The sequence below is a fragment of the Rhipicephalus sanguineus genome, unplaced genomic scaffold (genome assembly GCF_013339695.2).
Source record: "Rhipicephalus sanguineus isolate Rsan-2018 unplaced genomic scaffold, BIME_Rsan_1.4 Seq1095, whole genome shotgun sequence".
NCBI lineage: Eukaryota > Metazoa > Arthropoda > Arachnida > Ixodida > Ixodidae > Rhipicephalus > Rhipicephalus sanguineus.
The window spans coordinates 97,055-120,001 of record NW_023614312.1 but is presented as its reverse complement, the minus strand read 5'-3'; the positions used below and the strand labels follow the sequence as shown (position 1 = coordinate 120,001).

The 22,947-nt window shown below is 48.7% G+C and overlaps 3 protein-coding genes, 33 non-coding genes and 1 pseudogene across 36 annotated transcripts; all 37 read left to right on the top strand.

Annotated features, from left to right (window-relative positions):
• Positions 1-106: 106 nt before the first annotated feature.
• On the top strand, positions 107-180 carry Trnan-guu (transfer RNA asparagine (anticodon GUU)). The gene has a single exon. It is a non-coding gene; the product is annotated as a tRNA-Asn (tRNA).
• Positions 181-263: 83 nt separating this feature from the next.
• Trnan-guu (transfer RNA asparagine (anticodon GUU)) lies at positions 264-337 on the top strand. Its single transcript has one exon. It is a non-coding gene; the product is annotated as a tRNA-Asn (tRNA).
• Positions 338-422: 85 nt separating this feature from the next.
• On the top strand, positions 423-496 carry Trnan-guu (transfer RNA asparagine (anticodon GUU)). The gene has a single exon. It is a non-coding gene; the product is annotated as a tRNA-Asn (tRNA).
• A 1,784-nt stretch (positions 497-2,280) lies between these two features.
• Trnan-guu (transfer RNA asparagine (anticodon GUU)) lies at positions 2,281-2,354 on the top strand. Its single transcript has one exon. It is a non-coding gene; the product is annotated as a tRNA-Asn (tRNA).
• An 82-nt stretch (positions 2,355-2,436) lies between these two features.
• On the top strand, positions 2,437-2,510 carry Trnan-guu (transfer RNA asparagine (anticodon GUU)). Its single transcript has one exon. It is a non-coding gene; the product is annotated as a tRNA-Asn (tRNA).
• An 84-nt stretch (positions 2,511-2,594) lies between these two features.
• Positions 2,595-2,668, top strand: Trnan-guu (transfer RNA asparagine (anticodon GUU)). Its single transcript has one exon. It is a non-coding gene; the product is annotated as a tRNA-Asn (tRNA).
• Positions 2,669-2,753: 85 nt separating this feature from the next.
• On the top strand, positions 2,754-2,827 carry Trnan-guu (transfer RNA asparagine (anticodon GUU)). The gene has a single exon. It is a non-coding gene; the product is annotated as a tRNA-Asn (tRNA).
• A 143-nt stretch (positions 2,828-2,970) lies between these two features.
• LOC125756510 (uncharacterized) lies at positions 2,971-3,819 on the top strand. Its single transcript, XM_049411362.1, has one exon. The coding sequence runs from the start codon at positions 2,971-2,973 to the stop codon at positions 3,817-3,819; it is 849 nt and encodes a 282-aa protein (XP_049267319.1).
• A 4,081-nt stretch (positions 3,820-7,900) lies between these two features.
• Positions 7,901-9,106, top strand: LOC125756509 (uncharacterized). The gene has a single exon (XM_049411361.1). It carries the CDS (start codon positions 7,919-7,921, stop codon positions 9,104-9,106), a length of 1,188 nt encoding a protein of 395 aa, XP_049267318.1. The 5' UTR covers positions 7,901-7,918.
• A 3,735-nt stretch (positions 9,107-12,841) lies between these two features.
• On the top strand, positions 12,842-12,915 carry Trnan-guu (transfer RNA asparagine (anticodon GUU)). Its single transcript has one exon. It is a non-coding gene; the product is annotated as a tRNA-Asn (tRNA).
• Positions 12,916-13,001: 86 nt separating this feature from the next.
• On the top strand, positions 13,002-13,075 carry Trnan-guu (transfer RNA asparagine (anticodon GUU)). Its single transcript has one exon. It is a non-coding gene; the product is annotated as a tRNA-Asn (tRNA).
• An 85-nt stretch (positions 13,076-13,160) lies between these two features.
• On the top strand, positions 13,161-13,234 carry Trnan-guu (transfer RNA asparagine (anticodon GUU)). The gene has a single exon. It is a non-coding gene; the product is annotated as a tRNA-Asn (tRNA).
• Positions 13,235-13,319: 85 nt separating this feature from the next.
• On the top strand, positions 13,320-13,393 carry Trnan-guu (transfer RNA asparagine (anticodon GUU)). The gene has a single exon. It is a non-coding gene; the product is annotated as a tRNA-Asn (tRNA).
• Positions 13,394-13,478: 85 nt separating this feature from the next.
• Trnan-guu (transfer RNA asparagine (anticodon GUU)) lies at positions 13,479-13,552 on the top strand. The gene has a single exon. It is a non-coding gene; the product is annotated as a tRNA-Asn (tRNA).
• An 84-nt stretch (positions 13,553-13,636) lies between these two features.
• On the top strand, positions 13,637-13,710 carry Trnan-guu (transfer RNA asparagine (anticodon GUU)). The gene has a single exon. It is a non-coding gene; the product is annotated as a tRNA-Asn (tRNA).
• An 85-nt stretch (positions 13,711-13,795) lies between these two features.
• Positions 13,796-13,869, top strand: Trnan-guu (transfer RNA asparagine (anticodon GUU)). Its single transcript has one exon. It is a non-coding gene; the product is annotated as a tRNA-Asn (tRNA).
• An 85-nt stretch (positions 13,870-13,954) lies between these two features.
• Positions 13,955-14,028, top strand: Trnan-guu (transfer RNA asparagine (anticodon GUU)). Its single transcript has one exon. It is a non-coding gene; the product is annotated as a tRNA-Asn (tRNA).
• An 85-nt stretch (positions 14,029-14,113) lies between these two features.
• On the top strand, positions 14,114-14,187 carry Trnan-guu (transfer RNA asparagine (anticodon GUU)). Its single transcript has one exon. It is a non-coding gene; the product is annotated as a tRNA-Asn (tRNA).
• An 84-nt stretch (positions 14,188-14,271) lies between these two features.
• Trnan-guu (transfer RNA asparagine (anticodon GUU)) lies at positions 14,272-14,345 on the top strand. Its single transcript has one exon. It is a non-coding gene; the product is annotated as a tRNA-Asn (tRNA).
• An 85-nt stretch (positions 14,346-14,430) lies between these two features.
• Trnan-guu (transfer RNA asparagine (anticodon GUU)) lies at positions 14,431-14,504 on the top strand. The gene has a single exon. It is a non-coding gene; the product is annotated as a tRNA-Asn (tRNA).
• An 85-nt stretch (positions 14,505-14,589) lies between these two features.
• Trnan-guu (transfer RNA asparagine (anticodon GUU)) lies at positions 14,590-14,663 on the top strand. The gene has a single exon. It is a non-coding gene; the product is annotated as a tRNA-Asn (tRNA).
• An 85-nt stretch (positions 14,664-14,748) lies between these two features.
• Trnan-guu (transfer RNA asparagine (anticodon GUU)) lies at positions 14,749-14,822 on the top strand. The gene has a single exon. It is a non-coding gene; the product is annotated as a tRNA-Asn (tRNA).
• An 85-nt stretch (positions 14,823-14,907) lies between these two features.
• Positions 14,908-14,981, top strand: Trnan-guu (transfer RNA asparagine (anticodon GUU)). The gene has a single exon. It is a non-coding gene; the product is annotated as a tRNA-Asn (tRNA).
• An 85-nt stretch (positions 14,982-15,066) lies between these two features.
• On the top strand, positions 15,067-15,140 carry Trnan-guu (transfer RNA asparagine (anticodon GUU)). The gene has a single exon. It is a non-coding gene; the product is annotated as a tRNA-Asn (tRNA).
• Positions 15,141-15,225: 85 nt separating this feature from the next.
• Positions 15,226-15,299, top strand: Trnan-guu (transfer RNA asparagine (anticodon GUU)). Its single transcript has one exon. It is a non-coding gene; the product is annotated as a tRNA-Asn (tRNA).
• A 420-nt stretch (positions 15,300-15,719) lies between these two features.
• On the top strand, positions 15,720-16,619 carry LOC119376093 (uncharacterized). Its single transcript, XM_037646060.1, has one exon. It carries the CDS (start codon positions 15,720-15,722, stop codon positions 16,617-16,619), a length of 900 nt encoding a protein of 299 aa, XP_037501988.1.
• A 2,725-nt stretch (positions 16,620-19,344) lies between these two features.
• LOC125756508 (uncharacterized) lies at positions 19,345-20,258 on the top strand (annotated as a pseudogene).
• A 97-nt stretch (positions 20,259-20,355) lies between these two features.
• Trnan-guu (transfer RNA asparagine (anticodon GUU)) lies at positions 20,356-20,429 on the top strand. The gene has a single exon. It is a non-coding gene; the product is annotated as a tRNA-Asn (tRNA).
• An 86-nt stretch (positions 20,430-20,515) lies between these two features.
• Trnan-guu (transfer RNA asparagine (anticodon GUU)) lies at positions 20,516-20,590 on the top strand. The gene has a single exon. It is a non-coding gene; the product is annotated as a tRNA-Asn (tRNA).
• Positions 20,591-20,674: 84 nt separating this feature from the next.
• Positions 20,675-20,748, top strand: Trnan-guu (transfer RNA asparagine (anticodon GUU)). Its single transcript has one exon. It is a non-coding gene; the product is annotated as a tRNA-Asn (tRNA).
• Positions 20,749-20,833: 85 nt separating this feature from the next.
• Positions 20,834-20,907, top strand: Trnan-guu (transfer RNA asparagine (anticodon GUU)). The gene has a single exon. It is a non-coding gene; the product is annotated as a tRNA-Asn (tRNA).
• Positions 20,908-20,993: 86 nt separating this feature from the next.
• Trnan-guu (transfer RNA asparagine (anticodon GUU)) lies at positions 20,994-21,067 on the top strand. Its single transcript has one exon. It is a non-coding gene; the product is annotated as a tRNA-Asn (tRNA).
• An 85-nt stretch (positions 21,068-21,152) lies between these two features.
• On the top strand, positions 21,153-21,226 carry Trnan-guu (transfer RNA asparagine (anticodon GUU)). Its single transcript has one exon. It is a non-coding gene; the product is annotated as a tRNA-Asn (tRNA).
• Positions 21,227-21,311: 85 nt separating this feature from the next.
• Trnan-guu (transfer RNA asparagine (anticodon GUU)) lies at positions 21,312-21,385 on the top strand. Its single transcript has one exon. It is a non-coding gene; the product is annotated as a tRNA-Asn (tRNA).
• An 85-nt stretch (positions 21,386-21,470) lies between these two features.
• On the top strand, positions 21,471-21,544 carry Trnan-guu (transfer RNA asparagine (anticodon GUU)). Its single transcript has one exon. It is a non-coding gene; the product is annotated as a tRNA-Asn (tRNA).
• Positions 21,545-21,785: 241 nt separating this feature from the next.
• On the top strand, positions 21,786-21,859 carry Trnan-guu (transfer RNA asparagine (anticodon GUU)). Its single transcript has one exon. It is a non-coding gene; the product is annotated as a tRNA-Asn (tRNA).
• Positions 21,860-22,414: 555 nt separating this feature from the next.
• Trnan-guu (transfer RNA asparagine (anticodon GUU)) lies at positions 22,415-22,489 on the top strand. The gene has a single exon. It is a non-coding gene; the product is annotated as a tRNA-Asn (tRNA).
• The last annotated feature ends 458 nt before the right edge of the window (positions 22,490-22,947 follow it).

Genomic DNA, 22,947 nt, shown 5'->3' with positions numbered 1-22,947 from the left:
AGGTTCGATCCCTCCCGGGGGCGTTGTTGTTTCTCTTTTTTTGCTTCTTTTTAAACTATAGCTTTTGAAGAGTGTGCTCAAGTTGCCGAACGCGTATGCGACAGCCGCCTCCGTGGCGCAATTGGCTAGCGCGTTCGGCTGTTAACCGGAAGGTTGGAGGTTCGATCCCTCCCGGGGGCGTTGTTCTGTTTCTCTTTTTGGCTTCTTTTTAATAATAGCTTTTGAAGAGTGTGCTCAAGTTGCCGAACGCGTATGCGACAGCCGCCTCCGTGGCGCAATTGGCTAGCGCGTTCGGCTGTTAACCGGAAGGTTGGAGGTTCGATCCCTCCCGGGGGCGTCTTCTGTTTCTCTTTTTTTTTGCTTCTTTTTAATAATAGCTTTTGAAGAGTGTGCTCAAGTTGCCGAACGCGTATGCGACAGCCGCCTCCGTGGCGCAATTGGCTAGCGCGTTCGGCTGTTAACCGGAAGGTTGGAGGTTCGATCCCTCCCGGGGGCGTTGTTCTGTTTCTCTTTTTTTGCTTCTTTTTAATAATAGCTTTTGAAGAGTGTGCTCAAGTTGCCGAACGCGTATGCGACAGCCGCCTCCGTAGCGCAATAGACCTCTACCGGCCTACGTCACTCACTCCCCGTGACGTCCGGTCACGTGACCTCTCGGCGCACGTGCAACGGCGGGTGGTTGGCAAAACACTCCCGCTGCCGGCTCAGCGTGGTACAGTCGCACGGTGTTTGGCGCACGTTCTTTTTTTTCTTTTGAACCTTTTTCTTAATCTTTCGGTTCCAAGATTATTTGTGGTATAAGTCAAAGAACATATAAATGTGTCGTGGACTGCGTGACGAAAAATTTGCCACGCTGCTGGCTGTTTAACTTGAAGAAGTGAACCCACGTGGTGGTCTGTGCGAGAAACAGCGATATCGTCTTCGAAAATGTGCCTCGTTTACTGTGGCATGTAGTGTGCGTTTCAAGGCAGCGACGATATCGATTCACAGTTGTGGACGTTGAAAGTGACAATATTGTGTGTGGTGTGTGCTGTGTGAATAACGATGCATCTTGTTTGCGAAAACATTGGCACGCGTTGTATCTAACATGGCAATTTGCAGTGACCGGTTGTCGACGGAACATCAGGATTGGACATTTTATTTGACGCGATGATCTGCGAGTGCGTACATCTCAGTGTTTGTGCTGGGTGCACAAAACAACAAACAAAAAAAAGTGCATGATGTCCAGGCTGAAAGGTGAGACTACGCATGAGCTACCAGTGTGTTTTAGCATTGCCGAACATGCACGTACGGTTTACCACGGCGAATATCCAGAACCATACGCGTATCGAATTTTATTGGAGATGTACGTCTTAATAGAAGCAGTGGATATTCTTGTTTGTCATATTCTAGTTAGCTTATCTTTACGGCTCGATATTTATGAAGTGACAATCCGAGTTTGTGTACCAAGTCTAAAGGAGTGTAGTAAGTATAGAAACACGTTGTAGGCATCAGATACAGCGAAGTAACCGCGCAACAGATTATTTATAACTAAATTACTGTGTTTAACATCTCAAAACTTCTCAGTGGATTATGAGGAACGCCGTAGGGGAAAGCTTTGCTTTAATTTTCACGTTCGATTTGTTAACCGAACGCAGGCTAATGAGTGGTTCCTTCGTTTTTTTTTTTCTTTCATTCATCTCTGATCAGAGTATTGCGCCGTGAGTGAGAATCTAATCCGTGACCTCGCGCACAGTAGCCGCCAATGCTGTACATCGTTTAAAACTGCAATGCACATTTCGCGACGGAAATTGAGTACGTTCACATCCATGCCATGCTAATATTTCCAAACACCAGTCGTCGTGAAAATGTACAACGTTCGCTTTCGAGGAGCATAAGATTTTTTTATGGCTGTCATCCACGACGAGCAAATCATATGTTGACCTGACAGAATCGTTCATTGCAGGCAGTAACTCTTCCTTCTAACAGCTGTGAGTTCAGAAAACTTCTATCGAAGTAAAGCAGACACACGCAGCGTTGCTATGCAGAGAGATCCCGGCGGCGGAACTTTCTTGCCAACCAGCACCTGCTCCGAAGGCGGGACTTGGGGGCGGGACACTGCCAGTGACGTCACACTGTTTGCAAACAGGGAGAGGTCTATTGGCTAGCGCGATCGTCTGTTAACCGGAAGGTTGGAGGTTCGATCCCTCCCGGGGGCGTTGTTCTGTTTCTCTTTTTTTGCTTCTTTTTTAATAATAGCTTTTGAAGAGTGTGCTCAAGTTGCCGAACGCGTATGCGACAGCCGCCTCCGTGGCGCAATTGGCTAGCGCGTTCAGCTGTTAACCGGAAGGTTGGAGGTTCGATCCCTCCCGGGGGCGTTGTTGTTTCTCTTTTTTTGCTTCTTTTTAATAATAGCTTTTGAAGAGTGTGCTCAAGTTGCCGAACGCGTATGCGACAGCCGCCTCCGTGGCGCAATTGGCTAGCGCGTTCGGCTGTTAACCGGAAGGTTGGAGGTTCGATCCCTCCCGGGGGCGTTGTTCTGTTTCTCTTTTTTGGCTTCTTTTTAATAATAGCTTTTGAAGAGTGTGCTCAAGTTGCCGAACGCGTATGCGACAGCCGCCTCCGTGGCGCGATTGGCTAGCGCGTTCGGCTGTTAACCGGAAGGTTGGAGGTTCGATCCCTCCCGGGGGCGTCTTCTGTTTCTCTTTTTTTTTGCTTCTTTTTAATAATAGCTTTTGAAGAATGTGCTCAAGATGCCGACCGCGTATGCGACAGCCGCCTCCATGGCGCAATTGGCTAGCGCGTTCGGCTGTTAACCGGAAGGTTGGAGGTTCGATCCCTCCCGGGGGCGTCTTCTGTTTCTCTCTGTTTTCTTTCTTCTTTTTAATAATAGCTTTTGAAGAATGTGCTCAAGATGCCGACCGCGTATGCGACAGCCGCCTCCGTGGCGCAATCATTCCACTTCCGGCCACCACAGTGAACGGACGTGTAAAGATGAGCTCCCTCGGAGCGGCTGCAGCGGCCCAAGGCCGCGGAATCAGGACTGTTGAAAAGCCGGCTGAAGATTATCAGGTTGTTTTGCCGCATCTGCCCACAGGTGAATCAGTTTTGAATACCGTTTTTTTGCACGGTTGCCTAAAGGCACGGCCTTATCGTGTAGAACATTTCCGAGACGCCCTTGACAAGATGTCGCTCCTGCCCGAGGTGGTTGCCCTAGGGGCGTACCAGATGAATCACCTGTGGGCAGTAACGTTTAAAGACGAGGAAGGGAAAAAGAAGATGCTTGCAACAGAGGCCATTGCTGTCAAGGATGAGCGCTGCATGGTCATTGACCCTTGTGACCGAGGCGTTCGACTGAAGCTTTACTGGTTACTGCATGGTGTGCCCGACGACGACGTGCGAACGGCATTGGCACCCTTCGGAAAGGTGACAGAAATTTCACGAGACAAATGGAAGGTGAAAGGCTGCATGGATAAAGGGTCAACCGCACGCTCAGTAACCTTGAAACTGAAAGTGGGCGTTTCCGTTGATGATTTGCCTCATGAGCTGCGAGTCGCTGAAGATGTCGCACTCGTTCACGTCCCAGGCAGAGCCCCGCTCTGCCTCCGATGCCGCGGCATCGGTCACATACGTCGCGAGTGCCGTGTTCCACGTTGCGGGCTCTGTCGTCGCTACGGCCACGACGAGACCCAGTGCGTGCGCTCCTATGCAAGCGTAGCAGGCCCGGCTCGGGGAGACGCATTGTCCGAGCACATGATGGATGCAGCTGATTCAGAAGAAGCCACGCGAGGACATAGCGAAGAAAGGCAAATGACGGCACTGGTAGGTTTGCACACTCCGTGAGAATACGTTAATAAATCGGAGCCGAAGAAAGTCCCCGAACCCGACGCTACGGCTGAGAAGCCAATAACATCACAGAATGAGGAAAATCACGTCGAGAACCCCCCAGAAGTCTCATCGCCCGACGGGGAAGAGAACTCGAAAATCACCGATGTTGACATGGCAGCAGCCAGCGGACATGGAAAGCGGACTCGAGAAGAGAGCGAGGAATCTTCGACTTGTGCGCCCGGGGGCAGTGGGGAACCTCCCACGAAGACTGCAGCCTCCCGACGACAGTCTTTGAAACCTGCGCCCAATCTGAACGTTGCCCGACGGACTAGTCAATACCGCCGGCTACATAGCGGCGGGCTCTTCCCACCTCCCCCTCCCCTCCCCCCCCCTTTTTTTTTTCTTTCTTTTGCTTTTCTGTCACTCAGATAAGTGTAGTACATGCGTGGGGTGCACTAGAATTATTATGAACATCAAACGTGTCACTGTGACCATCGATAAGCCTGTGTTGCACTGCTCGACATACAGACGTGAGTAAATTTATTTTCTTTTGTGTTAATCACAACTTAAGATGGCTATGAACATTACAAATCCCCTGCGTATCGCAACACTCAACACAAGAGGTCTTTCTGCGCGAAGGCGGCAGTGTCAACTAAGTCGTATTATGTTAGAAAACGAAATCGATTTGTTAGCGGTCCAGGAGACCAAAATTGAAAGCGAAGAACTAACTGATAGAATGGTTCAAGTATTTCGTGAAAGATATAATGTATGTGTAAGTCACGCAGTTGGAAGGTCTGGAGGCTGTGCTATATTTATCCGCAAAGGCGTTGGCATTGTCGAGTCACTGTTATCTTGTGAAAGCGGCCGCATGATTGTTTGTGATATTAATACTTTTGGAAATCCTGTGCGTGTAGTTTGCATTTATGCACCGAATAGAGTGAGTGACCGAGAAGTTCTTTTTAATAGCATTCGTCCTTTACTAGAATGTGGAAGAAATGTGTTTTTGCTTGGGGATTTCAATTGTGTCTGTAGACCTGAAGACAGAACGAACAACCACAACCAGAGAGATAAGAGCGCGGATGTGTTACGAGAAATGACAGATAAAAACGATCTCGAAGATATAGGTTCAGTGCTGGCACATGTCCAGAAAGCAAAATACACCCACTTTCAAGGCAACACTCATGCTAGATTGGATAGAATATATGTTCCTTTAAACCTGGTGCATCTCTGCTCCCATTATGCTACACAATATGTTAGTTTCACTGATCATTCATTAGTAATGGTTACCTTAGGAACTAAGAAAAAGGTGTCGAGGTTTAGCTGGGAGCTGTGGAAATTCAATAGCAAATTACTAGAGGATGAAATTTTTGTTGAAAAGATAAAGAAGTATATCGAGGATATGCTGTCGAATCAAACAAGTAATTTCATGGGACTTTGGGAACAATTTAAATGCGAATTCAAGATCGCCGCCTTGGAAAGAGCGAGCGTGTTAAGGCAAAAAGAAAAGCTGCAAGAAAAGCAACTGCTTAGCACGCTAGAGTACATGCTCGATGCAGAAAGCAGCAAACCTGGCTTGTTCATGAAAGAAATAAAAGAAGTAAAGGCGAAGCTTGAGGCGATAGATACGGAAAGGTACCGCGGAGCGATGATAAGGGCTAGGTGTGAGCGGCTTTGGTTGGGTGAGACGCCCACCAAGCGAGCACTCAGTGAAGAGAAAAGACATGCCTTGTCGAAGGAAATTAGCGAAATTCGTTTTCGGGACAGCATTACCCGCGAGACTGAACAAATAGAGCTTGCTTTCACCGAATACTATAGAAACCTTTTCAGCCTTAAAACATGTGACACCGAAAGATTTAGGAATGTGTTTTTGGCACTTATGCCTAAACTAGATGATGAAATAAGGCAATCACTTGAAAGGCCGATAACGGTCTCAGAAGTTGAGCAAGCCATAGAAGAACTGAGCTCCGGAAAGTCTCCTGGGCCAGATGGTCTTGGAGCCGCGGTGTACAAGTTTTTTAAAAGCGAATTGGCAGAAGCGCTGCATCGAGTTGTACTTGAATGCTATGATAAGAAACTTGCACCTTCGTCTTTTCGAACATCTCACGTTATACTGATTCCCAAAACTAAAGAACCATCGAAACTGCTTTCAGTAGAAGCATATAGACCGATAAGCTTAACAAACACCGATTACAAGGTCTACATAAAAGTTTTAGCTCGCCGCTCCAAAGTGTGATAAAGTCCCTTGTTGGTCCTCACCAGACCTGTGGAATTAAAGGAAGATCCATTTTTACAAATATTCACATAGCAAGAACAGTTCTCGAATGTTTTGATGCCATGGAAGGTCGAAGTGCAATGATTCAACTAGACTTAAATAAGGCTTTTGATAGAGTGATACACGAGATATTGTTTTTAATACTGGAACATGTGAATGTGGGATCAGTAATTCTGGATGGTGTTAGAATGGTATATGACAAATGCACAGCGCGGTTAGTGATAAACAGAAAATTGAGTGAATGTATTGCAATTGAAGCATCTGTTAAACAGGGATGCTGCCTGTCGTCCCTCCTTTTTGATCTGTATTTAGAACCCTTTTGTTTAAAAGTTCTTGGGAATCCAAGTATTCATGGCTACACTTTTTTCAATAGTGAAGTCAAAGTACTCGCTTATGCGGATGACGTAGCTGTCTTTTGCACAGATGAGCAGAGTGTTCAAGAAATCATTGAAGAGGCTAAGGATTTCTGTAATGCAACTGGAAGCATGATTAGCTGGACAAAATGTCTCGGCTTCTGGCACGGAAACTGGGAGCATACTCCAGATATGGTAGGCAGTATACCTTTCAGCACAATCCCTGGAAACTATTTAGGAGCGCCTCTCGATCAATACAATGGAAGTAAAGACTACTGGACAGACGAAGCAAAAAGAGTAAAACTGCAAACAGAAAAGTGGGGTGGACATAATTTTTCAATGTTTGCAAGAGCAGCTGTCTGTAACGTCTTTCTGATCGCTAAAGTCTATTATGTGCTACACGTTTTAAGCATGGCTAGAGTATCAGTTCAAAAGCTGCACAGGGTTTTTGCAGTGTTTATCTGGGGATCAGCTTGGGAGCGCACGAGCCGATCCAATCTCTTTCTTCGGGTTAAAAACGGTGGTCTCGCGTTATCTCATTTATTTTTCAAGCAGATTGTAACAAGATTTCTTTTCTTACGGGACCAGAGTGACCCTTTTCTTCGCTCGGTAATCCAAGTGCGATTACGAGATTCATTGCAAGACTACGTAATTTCAACGCATTCCTTGGGAACAACGAAATTCTCTGCCTTCTTACGTGAAGTTGTAGCCTCAATGGAGATTCTTAAGGCAAGATTTTCCTTACAGTACTTAGCGGTTGTAGCGCGTAAACGTTTGTATAGAGATCTACTAGATGTGTTTTTGCCGGTTCCAATGTATCGGGGATTATACCACTTGGGCCCTGAACTTGATGTGCTCAAACGGGTAAAACGAATGCCAGTGAAACCTTCAATGAAATCTTTCTTTTTTCAACTGCACACGGGAACCCTCCCTACAAAGCCATGGTTGCAGACCAAAGGCCTCTGTTTCATGGTCGGTTGACTGTCTTATTTGCAGAAAACCGGAAACCATCGACCACATATTTCTGGACTGTCATGACTCGATTTTCCTTTGGGATGTGCTTCAACGGACTTTAAAAAAAGACTTGCCTTTAAGCCCTTTCGGAATTCGCTACCTGCCATGCGCGGTAGGTGATGAAGCGCCATGCGATATGTTTATGCTTATGTGTATGCATAGTGTCTGGCGTACGAGAATGGACGTCAGACATGCGCATTTGAAAGTGTTTCCGGCAAATCTTTACTTTTTGGAAGAAGTACTCTATATGCGTGATGTGTTTAAGGCACTAAGTGATCCTCCAGAGTGGATAACAGTTCTAGATGAAATTGTTAAAGCTAAGTACTTTTTAATATAAACGATCTAGCCGAGTGCTAGTGATCTGACCTTTTGCATTGTTGTATACTTCATTTTTTTTATGTACTGTTTGAGTCAAGGCAATAAAAAAAAAAAAGGGATTCCACTTCCGGCCGCGACAGCGTACGGACGTGTTTTCATGAGCTCCGACGGAGCGGCGATAGCGGCCAAGCTCGGTCGCGGAAACAGGTTATCTGCAATGGAAAACGAATACCAGGTTGTTCTGCCCAGTTTGCCCACAGGTCGGTTTATTTTAAATACCGTGTTTTTGCACGCGGACGTCAGTGCTCGGCCCTACCGGGTAGAAGACTTTCGCGACGCTCTGGCTCAACATTCGGTACTCCCCGAGGTAGTCGCCTTGGGGGCGTACCGCATGAGCCATGTGTGGGCGGTCACCTTCAAGGACGCTGAAACGGTGAAGAAGCTGGTCAGCATCGGTGAACTGCAAGTTAAAAGCAAGCGCTGTATCGTCATCGACCCGGCCAACAGGGACGTCCGAATGAAGGTGCACTGGCTGCTCCACAGTGTGCCTGACGAGGACGTGCGCCTTGCCTTCACGCCTTTCGGTAAAGTCACCGACATCGTCAGGGAGCGCTGGAGGGCCGAGGGATTGACCGACAAAGGGTCTACAACGAGGCTTGTGACTCTGAAGCTGCACTCCGGCGTCAAAATCGACGACTTGCCACACCAGTTAAGTGTGTCCGGTGAGCACGCCCTTGTTGTTGTGCCGGGCAGGGCTCCGCTCTGCCTTCGCTGCCGGGGCACAGGCCACATCCGCCGCGAGTGCCGCATTCCGCGATGTGGCTTTTGTCGGCGATTCGGTCACGAAGACGGCCAGTGTGAACGAACGTACGCCAGCGTGACAGGGCCCGGGGGCAGCGACGACACCACCGACCTGCTCATGGACGAGGCTGACTTGGAAGAGGCGACGCCTCAGACAAACGCCCGTGAAACACAGCCATCTACATCGTCCTCTGTTCCGGAGGGCGAGCGTGATAAGCGGCAAGTCGACGAAGCCTCCAAGGACCAGCATGAGTCCGTCAAAGGCGTCGACACTGCACCGACTAGACGGGATACGCCCCCAGAAGTGCAGCCTCCGGTGAGCGTGATTGAATCCGGCGAGAAGTGTATGGTTTCTTCTCACGGCGAAGGGAGCCCGATGGCTGGAAAGCGGCCGCATGAGAGCACCGTCGACAGTGAGTCGCAGCGGGACGATGGTGGAGGCGGCGAGCCACCGACGAAAACGCCAGGTGTAAGACGCTCTCCATTTAGACCGCGACCTAACATTCCGGGCGAACCACGGCGGGCGGGCAATCCGCCTTCGTAAGAGATGGTTTTTATGTCGGGTAAAGGAGGGGGAGGGGTGGGTTTGGGCCGAAAATGGTGTAGGAAAAAGCTACAATGTGGATCACTCTGTTTGCTTTGCTCTTCAAACGCGACAGCTTCACGGCCACTGGCCGGGTTTTGTTTCGCGGTGTCATCCGCGAGAAGAATATCGCAATAAGTTTCACCTCTGGTTTGTTCTTCGCAAAGGACACCATTCGGAAGGGCAACCTCCTTTGCAGCCATGGCCCAGCTAACAAAAGCGAGTTTGCGCGTAGCAACCCTGAATGTACGAGGGTTAAGCGCTAGAAGGCGACAGTGCCAATTAAGCCGCTTACTGTTCGAAAACGATTTGGACTTGGTCGCAGTTCAGGAGACCAAAATAGAAAGCCAGGAGGTTGCCGACCGAATGGTATCCGTTTTTCGTCCTCATTTCAATGTACATTTTTGTCACGCTGTTGGCAGTTCGGGCGGCTGTGCTGTTTTCATACGTAATGACTTTGGTAGTTGCGTACAAACGGTTGAGTCGTGCCAATCTGGCCGCCTTTTAGTGGTAGATTTTAGTCTTTCGGGTACGAGTTACCGCGTTGTCTGTGCTTACGCACCGAATGTCGAAAGAGATCGCACAATTTTTTTTGAAAGGTTTCTAACGTATCTAAACTGTGAAAAAGTGATAATACTCCTAGGCGATTTCAACTGTGTTTGTGCAGCTGAAGACCGGTCCAAAAAGAGCCGTATTCACGATAAGAGCGCCGAGTTGTTATCGGAGATAGTACATGACCGCGGTTTAGATGACGTGGGCTGCGTTTTTTCCAATGGTACTCGCCCGACTTACACCCATTTTCAGCGAGATAGCCATGCAAGATTGGACAGGATCTATGCCTCAGCCGAACTTGTTGTGCTGTGCACTGCGTACGAAGTGAAACCTATTTCCTTCAGCGACCACTGTTTGGTTATTGCCGGCTTTGGCAGAGTGCAGGCGAAACCACATTTAAATTGGAACCTGTGGAAATTTAATGTGAAGCTCCTAGAGGACGATAATTTCGTAAGCGTAGTAACCGACGAACTGGAGAAGCTACACGCCTCGCAGTCAATAAATCTTGCTGCTGAATGGGAGAAGTTTAAACAGAGAGTCAAAATAGCTGCCATAGAAAGAAGTAGCATACTCAAGCATAAGCGGAACCAAAGTAAACGTGAGCTTCGTGAGCGGCTTGAATACTTTACCTGCATGGAAAACATCCAACCTGGTGTTTTTAGGAAGGAAATGAGAGACGTGAAGAGTCAACTGGAGCAAATTGACGGTGAGAAGTACAAGGCCGCGATAATACGAACAAGAGCGGAAAAATTGTGGGTCGGTGAAAGGCCAACAAAACGCGCGTTGTCTGATGAAAAGAAATATGCGTGCCAGAAAGAAATCCGTCAAATAGCTAGTGGCAATGATGTCACGTCGGATAGGAAGGTCATCATGCGCGTAATAGCCGATCATTTTACTTATCTGCTTGGACAACAAAGGAACACTATGGAAGGATTTCGGGAGAGATTTTTACCTTTTATGCCGAGGCTAGACGACGAAGTTAAAGCACGTTTGGAGGTGCAGATTTCTCTACGAGAAATCGAGGACGCAATCGGCGACTTGACGCTGGGCAAGGCGCCCGGGCCCGATGGCCTAGGGGCCGCCTTCTATAAAGCTTTTAAATTTAAGGTAGCTCCTGTGTTGCTTGGAGTTTTCGCTGAAGCTTTCGACCGTAAGCGAGTTCCGCTTTCATTCAGAAGGTCGCACGTTGTGCTGATACCCAAGAGTGATGATCCCCAAAAACGTCTCTCCGTGGGCTCTTATCGTCCTATCAGCCTCACCAACGTGGACTACGAAATATTTATGAAAGTATTAGCCAAAAGACTCCAGGGGGTTATTGCAAAGCTGGTAGGGCCACACCAGACTTGCGGTATTAAAGGCCGCAGCATAGCGACAAACATTCACGTCGCACGAAGTGTTCTTGAATGTTGTGACGTTCTAGGCGAGCGCGTGGCAATGATGCAGCTCGACCTGGCGAAAGCTTTTGACCGAGTCTAGCACGAGGTTTTATTGGACATTCTCAAACATTCAAATGTTGGCCATGTAATACTAGAAGGCGTCAGAATGGCGTACACGGACTGCATCATGCGTATTATAGTAAACGGGGAACTTACGGAGAGCGTGAACGTCCGCTCGTCAGTGAGGCAGGGATGTCCTTTGTCACCTTTGCTTTTTGCACTTTATCTCGAACCGCTCTGTTTGGCCATAGACCACACGGAAGCTATTACGGGCTTCAGGCTGGAGACAGCACACGTCAAAGTTTTGGCTTACGCAGATGATGTTGCTGTGTTCTGCTCAGACAGGGAGAGCATCAAACAAGCCACTAATATTGTATGCGACTTTTGTGACTGCACCGGTGCCCAAATAAACTGGGATAAGAGTTACGGGTTTTGGCATGGTGACTGGGATGTTACCCCAGAGCACTACTCTCGGTTACGCTGGTCGGCAATTCCAACACGTTACCTAGGCGTGCCACTTGAATCTTATCGTGATCCAGAAGCGCACTGGTCTGACCAGGCCGCGAAGTGCAAAAGAAAAGTCTACTGCGTGGCAAGGCAGGCAATTGTCTATTTTTTCACGAGCCACTGTCTGTAACATTTTTCTGATCTCCAAAATCTGGTATGTGATGAATGTGTTATGTGCATCGCGAGTTAGCATACAAAAACTTTACCGCATTTTTGCTGTTTTTATTTGGGCGTCCACTTGGGAGCGGACTAGCAGAATGAATTTGTTCCGCCCTGTTAAGAAAGGTGGACTTGGTCTTGCCTATTTGTTTTTGCGACAGGTTGTGTCGCGATTTATGTATTTACGGGATCAAAATCACCCGTTCCTCCGCACTATCATACAAACGAGGCTACGGCGACTACTCCCGGAACTTATAGCGTCGTCGCGCGAAATGATCAACGGTTCTGTAACCGGGTACCTGCGCGAGGTGGTTCTCTCGTTCAGGTTGCTGAACGCACGATTTTCGTTAGATTATTTATTTAATGTTAAGAAGAAAAAGCTATATAAGGACCTAGTGGAAAACATGCTACCAGAGCCCTTGTACCGTTTCCCACATCGCGGAGGCGCTGGACAGGATGTGCTCAAACGAGTAAAGAAAATGCCTATACAACCATCAGTTAAAACATTCTTCTTTCAGTTGCACACAAACACACTCGCTGTTAAAACTTGGCTCCAAGATAAAGGCATCTTTATACCCTGGTCCACTGACTGCATCTTATGTAAAAAACCGGAAACGATTGAACATGTATTTCTAGACTGTTGGGACCCAATATTTCATTGGGATGTGCTTCAACGCACATTAAAGAAACAACTACCCCTTGACCCTTATGGCATTCGTTTCTTACCGGTAGACGTATCCGGGGGCTTTCCGTACGATGTTATCATGGTCCTGGGACTTCACGCCTTGTGGAAAACGAGAACGCAATATCAGCATGTTGATAAAGATATACGCCCTGTTCGCGAACATTTCATTGAAAGTGTCGTGCGTCTGCGAGATGTGTATCGCGCTCTTGCCGATCCACCAGACTGGATCTCTGTACTCGATGTATTGGTATGCATGAAAAGATTTTAATCCCGCGGTAGCCAAAGTCTGGCTGCCAGGTTTTATGTCTTGTAATATATGATTTCGGCAATAAAGAAAAAAAAAGCAATAAAAAAAAAGCCTCCGTGGCGCAATTGGCTAGCGCGTTCGGCTGTTAACCGGAAGGTTGGAGGTTCGATCCCTCCCGGGGGCGTCCTTCTTTTCTCTTTTTTTTTTGCTTCTTTTTAATAATAGCTTTTGAAGAGTGTGCTCAAGTTGCCGAACGCGTATACGACAGCCGCCTCCGTGGCGCAATTGGCTAGCGCGTTCGGCTGTTAACCGGAAGGTTGGAGGTTCGATCCCTCCCGGGGGCGTCCTTCTGTTTCTCTTTTTTTTGCATCTTTTTAATAATAGCTTTTGAAGAGTGTGCTCAAGTTGCCGAACGCGTATACGACAGCCGCCTCCGTGGCGCAATTGGCTAGCGCGTTCGGCTGTTAACCGGAAGGTTGGAGGTTCGATCCCTCCCGGGGGCGTCCTTCTGTTTCTCTTTCTTTTGCTTCTTTTTAATAATAGCTTTTGAAGAGTGTGCTCAAGTTGCCGAACGCGTATACGACAGCCGCCTCCGTGGCGCAATTGGCTAGCGCGTTCGGCTGTTAACCGGAAGGTTGGAGGTTCGATCCCTCCCGGGGGCGTCCTTCTGTTTCTCTTTTTTTTGCTTCTTTTTAATAATAGCTTTTGAAGAGTGTGCTCAAGTTGCCGAACGCGTATACGACAGCCGCCTCCGTGGCGCAATTGGCTAGCGCGTTCGGCTGTTAACCGGAAGGTTGGAGGTTCGATCCCTCCCGGGGGCGTCCTTCTGTTTCTCTTTCTTTTGCTTCTTTTTAATAATAGCTTTGAAGAGTGTGCTCAAGTTGCCGAACGCGTATACGACAGCCGCCTCCGTGGCGCAATTGGCTAGCGCGTTCGGCTGTTAACCGGAAGGTTGGAGGTTCGATCCCTCCCGGGGGCGTCCTTCTGTTTCTCTTTTTTTTGCTTCTTTTTAATAATAGCTTTTGAAGAGTGTGCTCAAGTTGCCGAACGCGTATACGACAGCCGCCTCCGTGGCGCAATTGGCTAGCGCGTTCGGCTGTTAACCGGAAGGTTGGAGGTTCGATCCCTCCCGGGGGCGTCCTTCTGTTTCTCTTTCTTTTGCTTCTTTTTAATAATAGCTTTTGAAGAGTGTGCTCAAGTTGCCGAACGCGTATACGACAGCCGCCTCCGTGGCGCAATTGGCTAGCGCGTTCGGCTGTTAACCGGAAGGTTGGAGGTTCGATCCCTCCCGGGGGCGTCCTTCTGTTTCTCTTTCTTTTGCTTCTTTTTAATAATAGCTTTTGAAGAGTGTGCTCAAGTTGCCGAACGCGTATGCGACAGCTGCCTCCGTGGCGCAATTGGCTAGCGCGTTCGGCTGTTAACCGGAAGGTTGGAGGTTCGATCCCTCCCGGGGGCGTCCTTCTGTTTCTCTTTCTTTTGCTTCTTTTAATAATAGCTTTTGAAGAGTGTGCTCAAGTTGCCGAACGCGTATACGACAGCCGCCTCCGTGGCGCAATTGGCTAGCGCGTTCGGCTGTTAACCGGAAGGTTGGAGGTTCGATCCCTCCCGGGGGCGTCCTTCTGTTTCTCTTTCTTTTGCTTCTTTTTAATAATAGCTTTTGAAGAGTGTGCTCAAGTTGCCGAACGCGTATACGACAGCCGCCTCCGTGGCGCAATTGGCTAGCGCGTTCGGCTGTTAACCGGAAGGTTGGAGGTTCGATCCCTCCCGGGGGCGTCCTTCTGTTTCTCTTTCTTTTGCTTCTTTTTAATAATAGCTTTTGAAGAGTGTGCTCAAGTTGCCGAACGCGTATACGACAGCCGCCTCCGTGGCGCAATTGGCTAGCGCGTTCGGCTGTTAACCGGAAGGTTGGAGGTTCGATCCCTCCCGGGGGCGTCCTTCTGTTTCTCTTTCTTTTGCTTCTTTTTAATAATAGCTTTTGAAGAGTGTGCTCAAGTTGCCGAACGCGTATACGACAGCCGCCTCCGTGGCGCAATTGGCTAGCGCGTTCGGCTGTTAACCGGAAGGTTGGAGGTTCGATCCCTCCCGGGGGCGTCCTTCTGTTTCTCTTTCTTTTGCTTCTTTTTAATAATAGCTTTTGAAGAGTGTGCTCAAGTTGCCGAACGCGTATACGACAGCCGCCTCCGTGGCGCAATTGGCTAGCGCGTTCGGCTGTTAACCGGAAGGTTGGAGGTTCGATCCCTCCCGGGGGCGTCCTTCTGTTTCTCTTTCTTTTGCTTCTTTTTAATAATAGCTTTTGAAGAGTGTGCTCAAGTTGCCGAACGCGTATACGACAGCCGCCTCCGTGGCGCAATTGGCTAGCGCGTTCGGCTGTTAACCGGAAGGTTGGAGGTTCGATCCCTCCCGGGGGCGTCCTTCTGTTTCTCTTTTTTTTGCTTCTTTTTAATAATAGCTTTTGAAGAGTGTGCTCAAGTTGCCGAACGCGTATACGACAGCCGCCTCCGTGGCGCAATTGGCTAGCGCGTTCGGCTGTTAACCGGAAGGTTGGAGGTTCGATCCCTCCCGGGGGCGTCCTTCTGTTTCTCTTTCTTTTGCTTCTTTTTAATAATAGCTTTTGAAGAGTGCGCTCAAGTTGCCGAACGCGTATACGACAGCCGCCTCCGTGGCGCGATTTTCTACTTCCGGCCACCGTAGGGTGCGGACGTTTCTGACATGAGCTCCGTAGGAGCGGCTTCAGCGGCCCAGCAGGGCCGCGGTTCAAGGTTTTTTGCCAACGAGGATCCGGATTACCAGGTACTTCTGCCTCAACTACCGACAGGGCGACTCGTTATTAATACGTTATTTTTACACGCCGACGTACGTGCAAGGCCATACAGGGTGGAACATTTCCGTGATATGCTGTCAAGCATGAAATTGCTGACGGACGTGGTTGCCCTGGGGGCGTATCGAATGAGTCACGTTTGGGCCGTAACGTTCAAAAGTTGTGACGCAATGAAAGAATTGTTACGGGCGAAAGAAGTGAATGTGAAGGACAGCCGGTGCATCGTCATTGACCCCGGCAATCAAGCACTGCACCTGAAGCTACATTGGATGCTGCATACCGTGCCGGATGAAGACATTCGTGAAGCCCTGGCACCCTACGGCCGAGTCACCGACGTGGCGAGGGAAAAGTGGCGTGTGCTCGGCCTTCAGGATAAAGGCTCTTCGACTCGACTGGTCACCCTGGTGCCGAGGAAGGGCCTGGGGGCGGATGACGTACCCCATCTGCTACGCATAGCAGGTGAGGAAGCCCTAGTAGTTATTCCTGGAAGAGCACCACTCTGCCTTCGGTGCCGCAACACAGGACACATCCGGCGCGACTGCCGCGTCCCGCGCTGCACACGTTGTCGCCGTCACGGCCATGAAGAGTCGCAGTGCGTGAGGACGTACGCAAACGTGGCAGTGCCAACGGCCGCAGACGAAAACGCTGAACTTCTTATGGATGAAGTGGAAGCTGAGGAAGCCTCAGCCGGAAGCGTCAAGGAGGCGAAAGCCTCTGCGACGGAATCGGCGAAACCGCAGGGACAAACGGCCGGAGCAGCGCGTGGGCCAGGAGGACCTTCAAGGCATGTGAACAAGGACTCGACCATCGACGCCCAAAAAAAGGACACAGCGACGAAGACAGCGCCGGACATCTCGGAATCAGCTGGCAGCGAACCTATGGACGTAACCAAGGCTGGAGGCTCGATAGGGAAGAGGACGCGAGAGGAGTCAACGAACGACGGCACGAAGACCGACGCAATGAACAGCGAGGAACCACCGCAAAAGGCGGCGGGAATGCGTCGGTTCTCAATACGGCCCTCGCCGAATATCCCGCCGGACAAGAGAACGGCGGAAACGACACCTAAGTAGACTGAGAGACTTGTTCCTGCGAAAGCACTCGGGCGCGCCCTCGAGTGCTAACCATTACCGAAGGAATGGCGTGGACAGCGGCTCCTCGAGAAAGGTACGCTGTGGACTGCATTTGTTTAGAAAACCAGCTGCTCTGGCCGTAATGAACACTTGTTGACATAACTATGAGTAGAGTTAACGGTGCTACGTGTGATTATGTGCTGTTATGTGTTGTGTTTAATTCTTTCAAGTATTAGCAATGAATTTGGAGAGGGGAATTAGAGTTGCTACTATTAATGTGCGCGGCCTCGCAGCAAGGCGGAGGCAGTACCAGCTGAGCCGTCTATGCGTTGAAAAGGACCTTGATATTATCGCCATACAAGAGACGAAAGTTGAAAGTGAGGAGCAAACAAACAAAATGGTAATGCCCTTTAAAACATATTACAACGTATGCATCTGTCACGCTGTCGGCACGTCTGGTGGCTGCGCTGTCTTGGTTCGAAGAGGCATTGGTATAAGTGAAGAGGCCGTCACTGTGAACGAAAACGGAAGACTGATAGTCCTCGACTTTCATTTTAGCGGATCACAATGGAGGCTTATCTGTTTGTATGCGCCAAATGACATAAACGAAAGGGAAGTTTTCTTCACGGATGTCGAACGGTACCTTCAATGCGACAGACAGATCATTTTTCTGGGTGATTTTAACTGTGTGTGTTATGCAGAAGATCGCGCTAAACGTACTACCGCTCGTGACAGGAGTGCAGTGTTCTTAAACACTTTAATAAGCGATTACAACCTAGAAGATGTAGGTCGCCTTATGGCCAGTACATTGCAGCCGCCATTTACGCACTATCAGCGAGATAGCCAGGCAAGACTTGACAGAGCCTATATCTCGTTAGATCTAGTGCCTTTTTGCGATAGCTATGTTGTACAGCCGGTGTCTTTTAGCGACCATAGCATAGTATGGTTTACACTGGGTACCAAGCCCAAAAAACTGCGGTTTGATTGGGCGATGTGGAAGTTTAACGAAAAACACTTGGATGATGAGAAGTTTGTGAATGATGTTACCAGCCAGATTAGAAACTTGTTAAGAAATAAGTTTTTACATTACGCGGAAGCATGGGAAGACTTTAAGGTCCACGTGAAGATGGCTGCGATTGAGATAGGCACCACTAGACGCTATAATGAAAAAATGAGAGAAAACGAGCTCCAGAAGGAACTCGATTTCCTTATTTCAATGGATAGTGCGCAGCCGGGAAAGTATCGCGAAGAAATTAGAAAAATAAAAAGCGAGATGGAAGCCATTGACAGAGAAAAATATAGAGCAGCAGTTATTAGGGCACGTGCGGAAAGACTATGGGCTGATGGAACGCCGAACAAACGCGCTCTTGCTGATGAAAAGCGCTATGCGAGAAAAAATGAGATAGGACAGATTACTTATCGTGATGGTGTTACTTCTGACAAGAATATGATAGAACAGGCCTTCATAGAACATTACCGCCAATTGTTCGGGGTCCCAATCCATGCGGGAGATGAATATGAAGCACGGTTTTTAAATTTCATGCCACGTGTCGATGACGAGGTCAAAGCTAGTCTGGAGGAACCGATAAGCGTGCGGGAAATAGAACGCGCAATCGAAGAACTTCCTGCAGGCAAGTCGCCAGGTCCCGATGGATTAGGAGCTGCTTTCTACAAGGCATTTGCACCTTGGCTTGCTAAAGTATTGCAGCATGTATACGCGGAGGCATACGAAAAGCAACGGGTGCCACCGTCTTTCAGGAGTGCGCACATGGTTTTAATACCTAAAACAGATGACCACAAGACGCTCTTATCGGTGGGTGGTTACAGGCCAATCAGCCTTACAAATACCGATTACAAGATATTCATGAAGGTGTTGGCAAAGAGACTTCAAGCAGTCGTAACTGAACTAGTCGGCCCGCACCAAACTTGCGGCATTAAAGGTCGCACGATTGCTACAAACACACACGTAGCACGAAGTGTTCTGGAGTGTTGCGATGCTTTCGCTGGACGCGTTGCTTTGTTGCAGCTTGACCTGGCGAAAGCCTTCGACCGCGTATCCCACGATGTTCTTTTTCTTATTTTAGAGTACGTGAATGTTGGAAAAATAATTTTAGATGGCGTGAGAATGGCCTATGACCAATGTACTACACAGATTATAATTAACAAGTCTCTCAGCGCAAAGCTTTCAGTGATGTCTTCCCTCAGACAAGGGTGTCCTCTAAGCCCATTGCTTTTCGCGCTATATCTCGAGCCCTTTTGTTTAGCAGTGATGCGCAATGAAAACATCCGAGGTTTCAAATTACAACGTGCTGAAGTTAAAATACTGGCATACGCTGACGACATCGCGGTTTTCTGCGAGGATCGCGACAGCGTTCTTGAAGCTGTAAGCCTAGTAAAGACATACTGTGAGCAATCTGGAGCTCACATAAATTGGGAGAAGAGCCTCGGGATTTGGCACGGTCACTGGGACAATACACCGGCTCATTTTGCAAACGTCCGGTGGTCAACAACGCCGGCTAAGTACTTGGGTGTGCCCCTCGAGCACTATAAGGACAGTAAGCAGTATTGGTGTGACGAGGCAGAGAGAATGAGGGAAAAAACAAAGGCTTGGCAGGGGCGCCATTTATCAATGTTTGGACGCGCCACCGTGTGTAACATTTTCTTAATGGCGAAAGTGTGGTACGTCTTGCAAATCCTATCTATGTGTCGTTCAAATGTGCAAAAAATGCACCGTGTTTTTGCCGTATTCATATGGGCTTCAAGTTGGGAGAGGGCAAGCAGAACCAATTTGTTTCGTTCCGTCCGCAGTGGTGGGCTAGGTCTGTCACATTTCTTTATCAGACAAATTGTGTCTCGTTTTCTTTTTTTTTGCGTGAGCAGACAAACGATTTTCTGCGCACAGTGATTCAAGTTAGATTGGGGAAAGCACTGCCGCAATTTCTTGTAACTTCCGCAGATATGACGGGAGGAAGCGTCACTGGCTATTTGCGTGAAGTGGTTGATTCTTTCCGTTTTTTGTACACTCGCTTTTCAATGGAGTATTTGTGTTCTGTGACAAGAAAAACACTGTACAGAGATTTAGTTGATTCAATGTTGCCGATACCTTTGTACAGATCTGTAAACTGGGGAGGCCACGGAGACGATGTATTGAAACGGGTTAAAAAGATGCCAATTAGACCTTCTCAAAAAACGTTTTTCTTCAAGCTACATACAAACACGCTACCCGTAAAAACATGGCTGGATGAAAAAGGCATAGATGTTCCATGGACTGTAAATTGCTTGCTTTGCAACAAACCAGAAACCATCGAACATGCTTTCATCGACTGCTGGGATGCAATCTTCCACTGGGACGTCTTACAGCGGACCCTTAAAAAAGAACTACCGATTACGCCTTTGGGAATTCGTTTTTTACCAACAGATAATGCGGGGGGAGTTCCGTACGATATGTTTATGCTCCTTGGCCTCCACAGTCTGTGGAAAACGAGAATGGCAGTTAGACATGTTGATGTGGATGCCCGTTCGACGAGAGTCAACTTCATCGAAAGTATTGCGTATATTCGGGAAATATATCGTGCGCAGAGTGAACCACCCGTGTGGGTGGAGATTCTTGATGATTTAGTGAAACTTAAGAGATTTTAATAATGTAATGTTAGCCAAAGTGTGGTTGACATGTTTTAGCATGTACATATGTATTCCTTTGTTATGCATGCAGGCAATAAAGAAAAAAAAAAAAAAAGCCTCCGTGGCGCAATTGGCTAGCGCGTTCGGCTGTTAACCGGAAGGTTGGAGGTTCGATCCCTCCCGGGGGCGTCCTTCTGTTCTCTTTTTTTTTGCTTCTTTTTAATAATAGCTTTTGAAGAGTGTGCTCAAGTTGCCGAACGCGTATAGCGACAGCCGCCTCCGTGGCGCAATTGGCTAGCGCGTTCGGCTGTTAACCGGAAGGTTGGAGGTTTCGATCCCTCCCGGGGGCGTCCTTCTGTTTCTCTTTCTTTGCTTCTTTTTAATAATAGCTTTTGAAGAGTGTGCTCAAGTTGCCGAACGCGTATACGACAGCCGCCTCCGTGGCGCAATTGGCTAGCGCGTTCGGCTGTTAACCGGAAGGTTGGAGGTTCGATCCCTCCCGGGGGCGTCCTTCTGTTTCTCTTTCTTTTGCTTCTTTTTAATAATAGCTTTTGAAGAGTGTGCTCAAGTTGCCGAACGCGTATACGACAGCCGCCTCCGTGGCGCAATTGGCTAGCGCGTTCGGCTGTTAACCGGAAGGTTGGAGGTTCGATCCCTCCCGGGGGCGGTCCTTCTGTTTCTCTTTCTTTTGCTTCTTTTTAATAATAGCTTTTGAAGAGTGTGCTCAAGTTGCCGAACGCGTATACGACAGCCGCCTCCGTGGCGCAATTGGCTAGCGCGTTCGGCTGTTAACCGGAAGGTTGGAGGTTCGATCCCTCCCGGGGGCGTCCTTCTGTTTCTCTTTCTTTTGCTTCTTTTTAATAATAGCTTTTGAAGAGTGTGCTCAAGTTGCCGAACGCGTATACGACAGCCGCCTCCGTGGCGCAATTGGCTAGCGCGTTCGGCTGTTAACCGGAAGGTTGGAGGTTCGATCCCTCCCGGGGGCGTCCTTCTGTTTCTCTTTCTTTTGCTTTCTTTTAATAATAGCTTTTGAAGAGTGTGCTCAAGTTGCCGAACGCGTATACGACAGCCGCCTCCGTGGCGCAATTGGCTAGCGCGTTCGGCTGTTAACCGGAAGGTTGGAGGTTCGATCCCTCCCGGGGGCGTCCTTCTGTTTCTCTTTCTTTTGCTTCTTTTTAATAATAGCTTTTGAAGAGTGTGCTCAAGTTGCCGAACGCGTATACGACAGCCGCCTCCGTGGCGCAATTGGCTAGCGCGTTCGGCTGTTAACCGGAAGGTTGGAGGTTCGATCCCTCCCGGGGGCGTCCTTCTGTTTCTCTTTCTTTTGCTTCTTTTAATAATAGCTTTTGAAGAGTGTGCTCAAGTTGCCGAACGCGTATACGACAGCCGCCTCCGTGGCGCAATTGGCTAGCGCGTTCGGCTGTTAACCGGAAGGTTGGAGGTTCGATCCTCCCGGGGCGTCCTTCTGTTTCTCTTTCTTTTGCTTCTTTTTAATAATAGCTTTTGAAGAGTGTGCTCAAGTTGCCGAACGCGTATACGACAGCCGCCTCCGTGGCGCAATTGGCTAGCGCGTTCGGCTGTTAACCGGAAGGTTGGAGGTTCGATCCCTCCCGGGGGCGTCCTTCTGTTTCTGCTTTCTTTTGCTTCTTTTTAATAATAGCTTTTGAAGAGTGTGCTCAAGTTGCCGAACGCGTATACGGACAGCCGCCTCCGTGGCGCAATTGGCTAGCGCGTTCGGCTGTTACCGGAAGGTTGGAGGTTCGATCCCTCCCGGGGCGGTCCTTCTGTTTCTCTTTCTTTTGCTTCTTTTTAATAATAGCTTTTGAAGAGGTGCTCAAGTTGCCGAACGCGTATACGACAGCGCCTCCGTGGCGCAATTGGCTAGCGCGTTCGGCTGTTAACCGGAAGGTTGGAGGTTCGATCCCTCCGGGGGCGTCTCTGTTTCTCTTTCTTTGCTTCTTTTTAATAATAGCTTTTGAAGAGTGTGCTCAAGTTGCCGAACGCGTATACGACAGCCGCCTCCGTGGCGCAATTGGCTAGCGCGTTCGGCTGTTAACCGGAAGGTGGAGTTCGATCCCTCTCCGGGGGCGTCCTTCTGTTTCTCTTTCTTTTGCTTCTTTTTAATATAGCTTTTGAAGAGTGTGCTCAAGTTGCCGAACGCGTATACGACAGCCGCCTCCGTGGCGCAATTGGCTAGCGCGTTCGGCTGTTAACCGGAAGGTTGGAGGTTCGATCCCTCCCGGGGGACGTCCTTCTGTTTCTCTTTCTTTGCTTCTTTTTAATAATAGCTTTTGAAGAGTGTGCTCAGTTGCCGAACGCGTATACGACAGCCGCCTCCGTGGTGCGCAATTGGCTAGCGCGTTCGGCTGTTAACCGGAAGGTTGGAGGTTCGATCCCTCCGGGGGGCGTCCTTCTGTTTCTTTTTTTTGCCTTCTTTTTAATAACAGCTTTTGAAGAGTGTGCTCAGGTTGCCGACCGCGCATGCGACAGCAAACTCAGTTGCGCGAGTGCACGGACGTGGGTGGCATGATATACATGAAGAAAGAGAGAAAACTACTGCCTTCCTACTCAGTTTGACGCGATTTTTGATGTATATAATGAGAATTTTCTTAGTTATGTTTATTAACATCATAGAAGTAGTACAGGAGGTTTTGCGTAACATAAACTGGGACAACCGTACATATGCCATGCGTGCTATGCGTGTATA